Below are 14,898 nucleotides of genomic sequence, written 5' to 3'. Positions count from 1 at the left end.
CTTCCTCCTCCCTCTCTAGCCCCAAGACCACCATGTCTCCTTAGCCATCCTCCTCTAGGGTTTCTTATGCGTTCTACATCGTCCTCTTCAGTAATATCGTCTAATTCTTTATTTTTGAAACTATTCCCTACCAAGAAAATGTTCTGACGAAAAAGATATACAAATTGTAATTACTCAATCCAATAGAATTGATTGTCGTATAATTACCAGATCCTTAGACTTTCAACATCCATGTAGGGAATTGCTGTTGCAGATCTCAAGGGTTGCAGTAAAAGCAAAGGCCATTCCCTTGTAGGTATGGCGTGGTAAAAAAATAATGGTGCTCACTGTTTGTTTAACTTGAAAATTTGACACAAAATCGCGTACAGTGTATTGAGGAAAAATTAGAGTACACAGCTCTAACATAAATGTTGAAGAAACAACACAAGTAAAGAAATTACTTGTATTATACTTACAAAAAATTACAACACAAACTCTCAACGATATTTTTAGAAGCTATGACACTCACTCACTTTCTAGAAACAAACTCTAAATCACTCACACTCTTCACAAGACTACTCCTACTTCTCACTCTCACTTAGTCTTCTTGATTGTTTGGTTCTTACTTAATTGGTTGATTCTTTAGCATAGCACTTCACCTATTTATAGGTGAACTTAACCGACTTAAGCATTACTAGAGCTTTCTACCTAATTAATATATTATGCACTCCACCGACATAAGCTATGCATAATAGCCTTGCCTGCTTAAATGATGCTAGAATTTCCTAGCATGTTATGCATGCCCACCGACTTAACATGCAGATTTGAACTAGAATGGTCTAGTTCATTTGCAGCTGGACAAAGTCCTCTAGAAGCTTCTGCCTTCCAAGCTTGCTGCTTGTATTTGTTAGACTTTTTTAGAATCCAAACACCAATTGGACTGGTGTTGATCTTCAACACAGTATTATTTTAGTATTTATACAGCAAACTTCATTAATGAGATAATGCTTTGTTGTTCTTCTTCTTGTTGTTTGCTCTATTTGTTTAACTTCATTGTACTCGTGTTGTTGCAGCTAGTTTTGAATAAGAGAGTACTAAAAACTCGAAGTGTGGATGGAGTTGTTCCCAGAATTAATTGTGCGTTTTAGTCTCCCGGATCGGGACCTATCGTTTCGAGATGATCGTCCTAAAATCTCATGTTAATTGCCTTTATTTTACTTTAAAATTTTGTTCCACGTAATTTTCTTCGAAAAGATTTTAGCAGGCTGCCCCAAAGACATGCTACTGATGACTCTTCATCTTGTTTCATTGAAGTTCCATTTGCCTAACAAATGTTCACCTCAAAAGAAATAAAATAATTGCTAGACATTCATTGAATGGAATAAATGAGGATCACCACAAGCCATGACGATCTATCATGTCAAACGACTTATCATTGCAAGTCCTCCTCATAAGAATAGGCTAACCCTAATTTTTCAACAACGTTTCCGACTTGCAAACTTTGGTTAATTAAGGATTTTGCTTGTACGATTTGGTATGTACAAACCAAACTGTGTTGTATAATAACAATACAAAAATTGTGTTTACTTTTTTTTTTTTTCATATTTTATTCAATTGTACATAACATTGAGTAATACGAAATATGAACACGACTGAAAATTGAAATAAAAATTCTAACAATTATAAAAATCAAATATACGGGTTAAAACACGAGTCGGACCTTTTGACTAAAGAATACTTTTATCTTATTTTGTATCATCGAGTTATATGTGGCCCATAGGCTATCATGGCATATGATATTGTTGAAGTCAAAAGTGAATGAGAAGGACAAGTATCTCATTGTCCATATCTACCCATGTCTTGGACCTTTTGGGTCCATACGTATGTATGCCAATACCAAATCAATTCAATTATTTTTCTCTTTTTATTTTTTGGAATATCAAATTATCAATTCAATTCAATGATACAACTACTGGTCACATGATCTTATCTGTCAAGTCAATCTACCCTTTTTCTAGATTCGTTAATATCATTTTCCGTTACTTGCAGAGATATGGTCCTTCTTAAATTAGCATAAATATTTGTTAATTTCTTCTTCTTTTCTTTTAATAAGAGTTAGCAATTTCCAATAAGTGGAAATTTCAATAGATCAGTCGCGGTGATCACTTCTTCCACCATCATATTTTAATTAATTTGAATTTGTTTATGTAAATTTCATATTAATTAATTCATTATCTTTATTAAAAAAAAATGATGCCAACAACTCCGCAGCCTCTCTTGTTCCATTTCGAATTTTAGATCAAGTTAATGACTAGCATGGGCTATAGACTTTGTCGCACTTGTATAATTTGATAACCCTTGACTGGTAATTTACAATTTACAACACTAATCTAAGTTATCTAGTGTTCTTGATTCTTCCGATACCATTTAAGAGAGTAACTATAACAATGTAAATTGAAAGGCAAACTACAATTGCAACCATTAGAAGCTTGAATATATACACGACCGACTGCATATGTGCCCCCACAATTATTTGTATATAGTCGTCGAGCGTGTATATAAGTAAGCGCAACAAATATATGAATTTTCTTTCTTCTTCTCTCATCAGTCTTTGCATCATTTGTTTACATCTGATTGTCATTTATTTTAATCTAGTCCTTATCCCTACCATTGTGAGTGTGCAAGCATGATTCCTCAAGGTTGTGGGTTTGAAGGCTGGTATCCTCAATTGATGTATAATCTACACACAACACCCCCTTGTTGATAACTCGACCCCAAAAAATCGCATAATATGAAAATTTTTAATTGAAAATTTGCATGAGGTCCAATATTCTAATGGATGAGGTGTTAGGTTTTCACTCATGCACTCTGAGTTTGAAACTCCCTTTTGTTAATAATTATAAAAAAAATTAAAGAAAAATACAACATATATGAATCCTTAGTATCAAAGTTGTTCTCTACCTCCAATAATTTAAGCTTTAAAGGGCCGAGTGTAATTATTCGTTGATTACTTATCAACATGGTATCAAATTCTAGTTTTGGTTAATCTCTTCATAATTTGATCATGTCTATCCAACTTTTTCGTTCTACAAGCATTTGGGACAAGCTAGCTACTTGATTTATAAACACTAAAATTAATCTTATGAAACATATCACAAGATGATATTCTAAACTATTAAGAAAGTGATAAATTTGTGTTCAAGAGGCAAGCACGCTGCATTGTTAATATGATACATGCATGCAACTTTTTTAGTTCCATAAAAAATTAACCAACATGTCACTTTCAAATTATATCAATTAACATAAGAGACCCCAAAATAATTCTTGGTACTATAGTTAAGCATGAATTAACTGTTAGGTTATCTACAATTTGTTCAAAGCAATACTGAAACGTGAGAGGAATGATACAAAGTTGATGGCCCTAATGAAAGTTTGACTTTGAAGTAAATTCAAATTGTAACCCCATGCATGCACGTCTTCTTGGGTACAGAACAAAATTTCTAGGTTTCTCGTTTCTCTACTTTCTTGTTTCGAACCGCCACGCAAGGAAATTTCCTTTCCTTAGGGTTTCTTCTAATTTCAAAACCACACGTGAAGTTGAAGTGGTTTGATTTTTTCTGTATTTCCATAAATATAGCATGTATCATAGACAAAAACAAGTTCACTTGTTGCTTTCACAGTTGGTAATTGTATATATTGGATCAGTTAAGATAAACCACGGGATGTTATACCTAATCCATTCAGTTTAAGATCAATTATCTTGTGAAATAATTACTAGACTGAATCCAAATACCACGAGACGAAAATGCGGTGGAATATTACGCAATGGCAATTGATTAGAAAAGCCCTACTGGTTCATGCCAGGTTCGAAGATAAGATCACACTATTTTTTCAACTTTTCTAGGCAAAGTTTAATAGTATTAGACGCACCGGCTATTAGGTTAAACAATGTTTCAAACATGTTAAAGATTATATGCATATATGAGTTAGAATTCATGGTTACACGTTTTTGACACACATGTTGACATTCATTTTGTAGAGCCGGCCCACTTCGTAATGTATTTTAATGATCCGAACCATTTATATTTTAGTACATCATTTATAGATCATCTTTGCAACAAAAAAAAAATCCAAATATCTATTAAGAAATTTATTTGTAATGAAGAAAATGGATGAATACGGTTCTACAAAAAGCACTAAATTTATCAACGGACATATAGTTTTGAATTTTGTGATTTTTTGTAGACATAATCATTGAGATAAGATATAAAATATAGACGGTGGGTTCGTTAAAATACATAACAAAATAGACTCCACAAAAACGTGTATCAAAAGTGCGTGTCTCCGTATTCTAACCTATATAGTGTGAGTCTAGGTTTCAACAAATGATATATAGAGATAAACACACCATTATGTATACCTGATGGTAAAATTTGGTTCGCGGAGCATTATATATTCATAAGAAAAAAATTGAATTTGTAGCAGTGTGCTTTATATCTAAACTAAATGTCACATTTTAAATGAAAAGACGCTTAGCTCTAAGTCATCTCATGAATAATTTAGACCGTAAGCGCGGGACATGTTTGCCATAAAGTTTTCATCAAAATCAAGCAAGTCATACCCAATATACCAAGGATTGAGTACTTGGAACATTTGTCCTTATGCACCATTATGCATGTATAATATAATTAACTTAGTAATCAATGCGTGTTTCATGCAATTAAAAATTGGGTTTTTATCGGTCTTTGAAATTAACCTTCACCATCAAGATGGTTTCTGAAATTGAAAATCAATCAATGTAGTTCCTAAAAATAGGTGTCGCAAATCAATATGGTCCTTCCATCACAATTTTGTTAAAAATTTCGTTAAGTGTTGGTGTGTAAATGGGTCATATAAGTCCTATTTTCTCACAAATGGTCATTGAAATTGACCCGCGATATCAAAATGGTTCCTGAAATTGACCTGTGACATTAAACTGGTCCCTGAAATTGAAAATCGATCAATGTAGTGTTGCAAATAAGTGTCCCACATCAATGTTGTAGTCCTTCCGTCACAATTCTGTCAAAATTCTGTTATTTGCTGATGTGACACATAAATGGATCACACAAGCCTAATTAAATTTAAAAAATTACAAATAGGTTTAATAATTCAATTGTTAATTAAAAATTGTGAACCCAAAAACCCAGTCCTACAATCATCTCCCATCCCAGTCCATATTCCTCTACCTCATTCGCTGTCTATTCTAAAAAAAGAAAAATTCTCAATACATCCAACTTTACACACTTTGACACCATTCACTGTATTGAACCTGGATCGAGATCACCTTTGGTGACGGCTTAGTTGATTGGCAACGACTTATAGGACATTACCATTAACATTTAGGCGATCAACATCCTCACAACTTTAATCTTGGAAAGCTTGTTTGGCGCTTCCCTGGTGGTCTGGTGACTCAAATAACGGTATGGTCTGCCTTGAGATAATGAGGTTATAACCGAGGTGCATCTATTGTTGGTTGAAAACTATTTCCAAACCCCCTCTTAGGCCTTGGTTAAGCCTTATGCCTTTGAGAATTTATGAAAGGGATATCTCTTCGAAGTAGGTCCTACTAGAAGAAAAAGAATTCTATTGTGCAAAAAGGTATTTAGACAACTTTTTTAATTAATTATTATACCTACATTAGCACATAACAAATTTTTTACAGAATTGTGGCGAAATGATCATATTGATTTCCAACACCTATTTTCTAGGACTACATCCATCGATTTTCAATTTTAGACATCATCTTGATAATGTGGGTTAATTTCAAGGATCATCTTGATGGTGAGAGTCAATTAAAGGGACCATTTGTGATAAAAACTCATAAATCTTGTGGCGCCCATTTATGTGTCACATCAGCACTTAATAGATTTTTTAACAGAATTGTGACGGAATGACCACATTGATTTGTGACACATATTTTCAAGAACTACATTGATTGATTTTCAATTTCATGAACCATCTTGATGGTGAGAGTCAATTTTAGAGACTATTTGTGATAAAAACCCTTAAAAATTACTAGTCGTGTATGTGTATGCCTTCTTTTCAACTGATTAAACTATTACCCACAAACCCAAAAACAAGATCCTTTGGAAATGTAATCTTGAACCAAAACTCACTAATTGGTCCGGAGAATGGTGAATGGAAAATTGAATTTCTACAACTGTTTGTACTGGATGAGGATTATGGTGCGATGTTGGAAATTCCGATTGGTGACCCGGGACAGGTTGGTGTGGCCATTCGCAAAAAAGGGAATTTTTTCTGTCAAATTGAGATATCATTGGGCTGTTTCAAGGAGACCAACTCGTGGAAGCCCCAGCCCGTCATCCTCTACTTCTATTCCCAGCTCTCTTTGGAAAGTAATCTGGAACTTGCAAACAACACCAAAAATTTGGTGTTTCATGTGGAAATCCCTTCACTCAGCCATTGCAACCATGGAGAATTTATTCAAGAAGAGATCGGCACAATCACCTGTATGCCCATTATGTAATATTCACGAGGAGTCGGTCGAGCACCTGTTCATCCTATGTCCTTAGGTCAAATTGGTTTGGTTTGGCAGTGCTCTTAATTTGAAAATCAACCAGGATCAGATTTCTACTTGGGCAGATTGGCTAATTGACATATCTAGGATTGCTAGAGGTTCAAAGTCAAAGGTAAATTGGAAGCTATCTTATATCGGTTTCACATGTTGGCAAATTTGGAAGGTCAGATGCAATGCGTTATTCAATCAAGTTCCAGTTAACCCATGACAAGTGGTCATCTCAATTTCCAACATGGCAAGAGCTTTCACTAAAGCTTCGAGCTCATTGCTCAACACCCTTCAGCTCGGTAACCCAGCCACTGATGTGGTACTATGGACTCTGTTTTGTCTGGAGTTCATAAAAATCAATGTGGATGCCAGATGGTTGCCAAGTTTAAGATTTGGTTTTGCAGGTGTGGTTGCACAGAATATGGAAGGGAGTATCCTGGTAGCATGTAGATACAACATCAAAGCAAATAATGCAGCTATGGCGGAGGCAAAGGCGATTCTCCATGGATATGAGTTGGGTATTTCCTGGGGTTGGACTTCCGTGATTATTGAGTCCGATTCGTCGGAATCTATTGTCGGCCTCAGGAATACGCCAACTCTAGGCAGTTGGGAAGCCTTCCCCACTCTCATGAAATGCAAAAGACTGGGGGACACTTTCCAAGCCTATTGCTGGTCTTGGATTCCAAGATCGGCCAATCGTGCGGCGGACTTCTTAGCGTCGAGATAGTGTAGGGAGATGTGTGATGTTATTTGGGTCGATCGACCTCCATCTTCCCTTATTCATGTACTATGTAATAATGGACTCCCATACCCTCCCTAAACCCCTCGGTAGTGTAAGTGGTGACGTTTTTAGCATTTGATGCAGCGTCTTCAAGTCTTGGACCACTCACACTAATACTTGTTTATGCTATTTTTCGATTGTTTGCCTCGTTGTAGGCTTTCTGTGTATCTTTCTGGCATCTTTGGCTTGATTTTTATGGAATCCAGTTTACCAAAAAAAAAAAAAATCAAAGAAATTCCCAATTGAAAAGACCCGTGTGAAAAGCCAGGAAACATAAGAGAATAATATTTTGTGTAATATTTTAAGGAAAGGTAAAATATTATTGCAAAGAATAAGTCCATTGAGGCAGCTTAACCAAGAGGCTGAAATTGGAGAACCGACGGCTCTTATGGAATTGTTTCCCAGTTCTGATAAAGCCAAAGCTGCGGTTCCAAGTTGTCGTTCCGGTTAGAAACAAAAGAAAATCAGGGTATAAACGCGTATTCAACTTTCGTTTTAGGCTTCCGACATTGTCAACGATGCAACCAAATTTGGCCAAACCATTTAGGAACGACGGTCACTTAAGTCCATGAACACGTATCTAGTTTATCATCTTTAAAATAATTGAGGTTACAAAGTTGGGTTGAAATTCCAATTCTGGTCCAATGGTATTTGATTTTGGAAAACCGAAATCAAATATGATGACATCCAAAATTCCGGATAAGATTAGAAGCATAATCGGAATCTATCTTACCGTCGAAAAAAAAAATTAAAAAAATTGGATTAGAATTTGGAACCCAATGATTCCGATTCGATATGATTGAAATTCAAGCTTAACATTAAGAACTATTAATTATGTTGTTCATATTGAAATATGTTTTTAATAACAACACGAGGTGTGTAACAATGAAATAATAAATTTATTATATTCACAATTTTAGTAATGTGTCGTATGTTTTATGTGTGTGTGCCGAGTACAATGTCTGGGCCACTTGTAATATTTTAGTTAATTTTCTGATGGGTTGTTATTTTTTCTAGTCTTGGAAAATGAGTATAGGTCAAATTTACACTGCTTCTTTTTGGTCACCATCACTTAGCCATCCCTACAAGTAATTTTTGTTGATTTTAATTTCCCTTAGTTGATTCTGTTTATTGATAGTCTGCAGTGTTATGCAAACCTATAAGGTGATGCTATGCGAATAAGGTATACACACCACATACAAACACAAAGAATTTAGTGAGATTTGACGAACTTTACCTATTTATCATAAGATTCATCTTGAGTAATCACCTGAACTATGGAGAATAAAAATCCGGTTACAAGAACTTATTGGAAACCCTTATGCTGAACCCCAAAACCTTGCTTTAGAACTATCTATCACTCTTGGCTTTCTACCCTTGTATTCTCTATGTTGTTCGTGTGAATAATCAACCTCCAACAAGCCTCTTTATAATACATAGATCGATAATTACATGTCTTATAAGTATAGTATAAAATTCCTAAGTCTTTTTAGAATAGGGAAAACTAGCTTATTTCCTAATCTTAAATTTATTGGCCTTGTTATTTTGACTAGCCAAATCACAATTTTGGTAAGTGGTGGAGACTTTTTCCAAGAAAATACCGATGACTTGGCACGAATTAAAAAAATGTAGTGATAGAACGAACGTAGTGCTCCACTCTTCTTTATTCCCTATAAATACCACGACGCCCTGCTGCACTCGACCATACTAGCTTTCAACTTTCGATTCACCTCACCACCCACCTTTTTTCACAAAACACAAAACATATATATTCTGTTGGGTTTGTAGATCACAATAGCATATATTCTTTGCTTAATTCGTGTAAAGCAAAGCAGAAGAACAAAATGCTGCAGAATATCGTTGAGAAGCTCACAGGTCACCAGCAAAATGGTAGTCATGGAAAGATCAATGGGACTGTGGTGCTGATGAAGAAGAATGTTTTGGACTTCAACGACTTCAACGCTTCTGTTCTCGATCGCGTGCATGAGTTGGTCGGCCAAGGGGTTTCTCTGCAGCTCATCAGTGCTGTTCGTGCTGATGATTCCGGTGAGTTTATCTTTTCAGTGCAAGATTATACGGTTTCTGTGCATGATTAGGGAGAAAATCGAATAATTGATAGAGTTTCATCAAGCCTAGAGATCATTTGAGTTTTGTTTTAGATTGGTTTAAGATTTGAGTCTTTGCTCTCGATCATCGTTTCATTTTTCTTCTGGTTCTTTTTCTTTGATGCATTATTTATGATAAGATTAAGATTGTTAACTCACTCTCCCTCTTTCTTTGGTGGATTGGTTGCGTTATTAATTCTGACATGGTAACTTTTCTTCTTCTTTTTTTTACAATAATTGATGGAGTAAATGCTATTTAATTTGTTTAAATACGCAAAATTGATTAAATTACTTACTCTCTAATCCAAGTAGGCAACATGTAATGATAAAACTTACTTTTTTGATAGGCAATGTGTCGCGATCAATTTTACGCGTCAAAAATAAATCATTGAGATGGAAAATGAGATGAAATTCTGATATCAACAGTTTTAATCTGTTTTGAGAGAGTTTCTTCGATCCTCGCGGAGAACTGGTTTGGGGTTGCTTTTTTCTAGAGTACCCTTCCTGATTTTTCTTTTTTTTTTTTCTTTTTTTTTTTGTGTCCCTTTTATACGGCTGAGAATGGAAACAGCTTTATGACATATCTTCAAAGAAACGATCTCGATCACAAAAGTCGGTCTATTTTTTTCCTTTTAACTTTTGGGGTCTAAAATCTGAGTAAAAAGATAACCGTGTTTGCTTCCAGTCCTGAGGTTTTTATTCTATTTTTCTTTTCATTGCGTTTCACTGTTAGCCCTCTATGGTCCGGCATGGACCGGACCGGAGACCCAAGTCATATATTTGGATCATGAAATAAGATCATGTACTAAAAATCAGAATTAAAATATTAATGGTGCACAACATGAGGAACTATATTAATTGGTCGGTGATGTTAGAGAGATCATCTTTTGTAGACTACATGATGTGTGGTGATTAATGGTTGGACTCCTTTAAATCATTAAATAAGGAGTTCAACTATCAACCACCATATCATGTGTTTGATAAAAGATGATCCAAAATTTTTGACACCCTGGCATTTTCCTATTTGGGGTCTCTACCATTTGGAGTAATTAATCTAGTTGTGATTATGTCACGATAGCTGGATAGGAATTCGAAATAGTAGGTTAGAAAATTGGTGTTGGTTTAGTTCAAAAAGTGACATAATTAAGCTTGTGAAAAATAAGATAATGATTTTTAAATCATGGATGTTAGTCATTTCATTTGTTGTTTTTTCATAGTGGCCATGTCATGAACTGATTAGACAGGTACATGAATCTTACCTTTGAAACCCAACCATCAGTCTAAACTAGGTTAATCACATCATGGTAGCTGAGATAAACTAAAATACTTCTTTGAATCTTTTTGATCTCTTAAAAATGTGGATTGTCATAACTTAACCACCAACTGGTCTCTTTTTACAAAAAGAAAAACCTACCAGTCTAAGCCACCAGTTTAACCTGAAAATGAAGCACCATGCAACTGGACATGGCTTTTAACCCTTTTCGTTACTATGGTTTTTAACTTTTTACCAGATCCAATTCCTTTGTTCTTTTCCCTTGAATATTCTAATAAAACAACTTCAGAGTTGTTCCTAATAAAATTTGAGCATAAGAATATGTGAGTTAGGTCAATTGTACATGATAGTGTGCTAATCCCCTTTCGGTTGAGTTTTTATTCCATTCTCTGAAAATCAAAGTAGTATATCACATCACATTGTAAAAGATGAAAAAAGAACTCGAGCATATGAACTTGGTATATTTTCTTGAATGATAAATTAATTTATGACTAATTGATATATGAATTTTGTAGAAAATGGATTGAAGGGGAAGCTTGGAAAGCCAGCTTATTTGGAAGACTGGATTACCACAATCACACCTTTAACAGCAGGAGAGTCTGCATTCAAGGTTACATTTGACTATGAAGAGGAAGTAGGAGTTCCGGGAGCATTCTTAATCAAAAACAACCACCACAGTGAGTTCTTCCTCAAGACCGTCACACTCGAAAATGTTCCCGGTGAGGGCCGTGTACACTTCGTTTGCAACTCTTGGGTCTACCCTACTGAAAAATACACCAAAGACCGTGTTTTCTTCGTCAACAAGGTAACGAATGATTAGCACGTTTCATTGTATCTGCTGTAATTTTATTTTTTTTTTTTTTTTTTTTGGGTGAGGTTGAAAATATATGGTATCCTAACCTAAAGACTAAAAGTTCATGCCTGCTGTATGTTTGTGCAGACTTATCTTCCAAGCGAGACACCATTGCCATTGCGAAAATACAGAGAAGAAGAGCTAGTACACTTGAGGGGAGATGGAAAAGGAGAGCTCCAAGAATGGGAAAGGGTTTATGACTATGCTTACTACAATGATCTGGGGAAACCTGATAAGGGTGCCAAATACGTCCGTCCTGTTCTTGGAGGGTCTAGTGAGTACCCTTACCCTCGCCGTGGAAGAACTGGCCGACCACCAACTAAGACAGGTTAGCCATCTGCAATATTTTCTCTATTTTTTTGGAGTTACTAATGAGAATCCAAAGTCAATCTAGTTTTTGGTATCTTTAGAGTTAATGTTTATTAAAAAGTGTAAATTTGATATACTAATATGGAATTTAATGAACTGATGATGTTATAATCACTAAAGATTTTTCTGATCTTATTGTAACAGATCCTAACAGCGAGAGTAGTCTGCCGCTTATTCAGAGCTTAGACATCTACGTTCCTAGGGATGAAAGATTTGGACACTTGAAGCTGTCAGACTTCCTTATTTATGCCCTGAAATCCATAGCTCAGTTCATTAAACCGGAGCTGGAATCCTTGTTTGACCAAACTCCTAGCGAGTTTGACAGCTTCGAAGATGTGCTTAAGCTCTACAAAGGAGGCATTCCGTTGCCTGAAGGTTTATTGAAGGATATTGGAGACAACATCCCTGCGGAGATGCTGAAGGAAATTTTCCGAACTGATGGTGCACAATTGCTCAAATTCCCAACGCCTCAAGTGATCAAAGGTAACGAAAACATTTTGAATTTAGAGCCTTACAATACAAACAATAGCCTACGAAATAATGCACTATTTTCTTTCCCCTACGTTCTAACTGTGATGTTTTGATTTGGCAAAGAGGATAAATCTGCTTGGAGGACCGATGAAGAATTTGCTAGGGAAATGCTGGCTGGAGTGAACCCTGTCAACATTGCTCGTCTCCAAGTAATCTTCGCATTATCTTTCGTGGATTTTCTGCAATGATAATGAACTAAATGGACACAAGAGTCCAACAAAACTTTCTAAATGTTATTTTTCGCTTCATCTCTAATCATGCATCTTATTGAATTTCAGGTATTTCCGCCAGCAAGCAAGCTAGATCCAAAAGTTTACGGTGATCAAAACAGTACAATAACCGAAGAACATATAAAGAACAACTTGGATGGACTAACAGTGGATGAGGTAAAATATTTTATTCGTTTTGTTGAAAGAAAAAAAAAAACTGACAGTATGCTGTTACTTTGCGATTAGATTATATTGGTTCTGTATCAAATTGTAATGGTGAAAATGAATTTGGTTGAACAGGCACTCAAGAAAAACAAGTTATTCATACTAGACCATCATGATTCACTGATGCCGTACCTGAGGCGGATAAACTCAACTTCGAACAAGATCTACGGTAGTAGAACTCTGCTGTTCTTGCAAAATGATGGAACTTTGAAACCATTGGTGATCGAGTTGAGCTTGCCTCATCCTGACGGAGATCAATTTGGTTGCATTAGTAATGTCTACACACCAGCTGAACAAGGTGTGGAAGGTTCCATATGGCAACTGGCTAAAGCTTATGTGGCTGTCAATGACTCCGGAGTCCATCAACTCATCAGCCATTGGTTGAACACTCATGCAGTGAGTGAGCCAGTTGTAATTGCCACAAACAGGCAACTAAGCGTGGTTCACCCGATTTACAAACTTCTGCATCCTCACTTCCGTGACACGATGAACATCAATGCATTTGCGAGGCAAATCCTCATCAATGCTGGTGGTATTCTTGAGACAACAGTTTTCCCAGCTAGGTATGCCATGGAGCTGTCATCAGTTGTGTACAAGGATTGGAATTTCACTGAGCAAGCTCTCCCTGCAGATCTCATCAAAAGGTAAACAAAAAATCTATACTTTCGGACTTTGAATTGAATAAATCAAGAGAGAATCAAGGTGCATAAATAAATAGTGGTGTACAAGGAGAAAATGGGGAGCAGAAATTATTTACCTTTGTAATAATATTCATTTCTTGTTCTAATCACATTGCCTTGGCGTTGATCAAAACAGAGGAGTGGCAGTTAAGGATAAAAATTCTCCACACGGTCTTCGCCTACTGATCGAGGACTACCCGTATGCTGTTGATGGGATTGAAATCTGGTTTGCAATAAGAACATGGGTTGCAGACTACTGCTCTTTCTACTACAAGACCGACGATATAATCCAGAAAGACGCCGAGCTCCAATCCTGGTGGAAGGAGCTAGTAGAGGAAGGCCACGGTGACAAAAAAGACGAGCCCTGGTGGCCAAAATTGCAGACTCTCGAAGAGCTAGTTGAAATCTGCACAACTATCATATGGACTGCTTCTGCCCTCCATGCAGCTGTCAACTTCGGGCAGTACCCTTACGCCGGATACCTCCCCAACCGCCCTACTATAAGCCGAAAATTCATGCCCGTAAAGGGAACTGCTGAATACGAAGAGCTCAAGTCCAACCCCGACAAAGTGTTCTTGAAAACAATCACTGCTCAGCTGCAGACACTGCTTGGCATTTCCCTCATTGAAATTCTGTCAAGGCATTCTACTGACGAAGTGTACTTGGGGCAGCGAGACACGCCCGAGTGGACAGCAGACGCTGCACCATTGGAAGCATTCGACAAGTTTGGAAAGAAACTGGAGGAGATTGAGGAGAGGATTACAAGTATGAACAATGACGAGAAGTTGAAAAACCGAGTTGGACCGGTGAAGGTGCCTTACACTTTGCTGTTTCCTACTAGCGGAGGGGGACTTACTGGCAAGGGAATTCCCAACAGTGTCTCAATTTAAAGCTTCTGTAGTATTAATTATTAGTTAATTAGTATACGTACTAAGCAAAGGTTAAATATGATTCTTTGTTTGTGTGATATGCTAGAAGTAGACCTGGCAAACGGGTCGTGTCTATCGTGTTCGTGTCGTTTTCGTGTAACACCTGTTATCTTAACGGGTCGTGTCGTGTCACACCCGTTATCTTAACGGGTCCTTAACAGGTCGTGTCACTTTACCCAACGGGTAAAGTGACCCGACCCGTTATGACCCGTTATGACCCGTTAAGAAAAAAAAATATTTTTTTAAAAATTTGCACATACCACACATTGCGACATAAATATTACTTGAAAACATTAAAACATTTCTCGTTCAAGTACTATATCTACACTCGAAAATGAAAGCCTAATAAAAAAAATAATACATACACTACTAATCTATTACAAATATAAATGTGCAAGG

General features: G+C 36.3%; 1 protein-coding gene and 1 pseudogene across 1 annotated transcript; both read left to right on the top strand.

The window, feature by feature from the left end:
- The first annotated feature begins 5,434 nt into the window (after positions 1-5,434).
- Positions 5,435-5,571, top strand: LOC137724016 (U4 spliceosomal RNA; annotated as a pseudogene).
- A 3,456-nt stretch (positions 5,572-9,027) lies between these two features.
- LOC137722483 (probable linoleate 9S-lipoxygenase 5) lies at positions 9,028-14,544 on the top strand. Its single transcript, XM_068461492.1, has 8 exons — positions 9,028-9,371; positions 11,219-11,508; positions 11,644-11,884; positions 12,070-12,408; positions 12,520-12,605; positions 12,735-12,842; positions 12,966-13,534; positions 13,707-14,544. Exons 1-8 carry the CDS (start codon positions 9,170-9,172, stop codon positions 14,458-14,460), a joined length of 2,589 nt encoding a protein of 862 aa, XP_068317593.1. The 5' UTR covers positions 9,028-9,169; the 3' UTR covers positions 14,461-14,544.
- Positions 14,545-14,898: the final 354 nt, after the last annotated feature.

The sequence above is a fragment of the Pyrus communis genome, chromosome 17 (assembly GCF_963583255.1).
Source record: "Pyrus communis chromosome 17, drPyrComm1.1, whole genome shotgun sequence".
Taxonomy (NCBI): Eukaryota; Viridiplantae; Streptophyta; class Magnoliopsida; order Rosales; family Rosaceae; genus Pyrus; species Pyrus communis.
Note: the sequence above shows the minus strand (reverse complement) of the source record. Positions and strands in the feature narration are given on the sequence as shown.

What these genes read in the sequence shown, in the direction of transcription:
- LOC137722483 (XM_068461492.1), top strand. Translation starts at nt 9,170, where the DNA reads ATGCTGCAGAATATCGTTGAGAAGCTCACAGGTCACCAGCAAAATGGT. An exon ending in GTGTTTTCTTCGTCAACAAG is followed by an intron (nt 11,509 to 11,643) that starts GTAACGAATGAT and finishes ATGTTTGTGCAG; the next exon opens with ACTTATCTTCCAAGCGAGAC. An exon ending in TCAACATTGCTCGTCTCCAA is followed by an intron (nt 12,606 to 12,734) that starts GTAATCTTCGCA and finishes ATTGAATTTCAG; the next exon opens with GTATTTCCGCCAGCAAGCAA.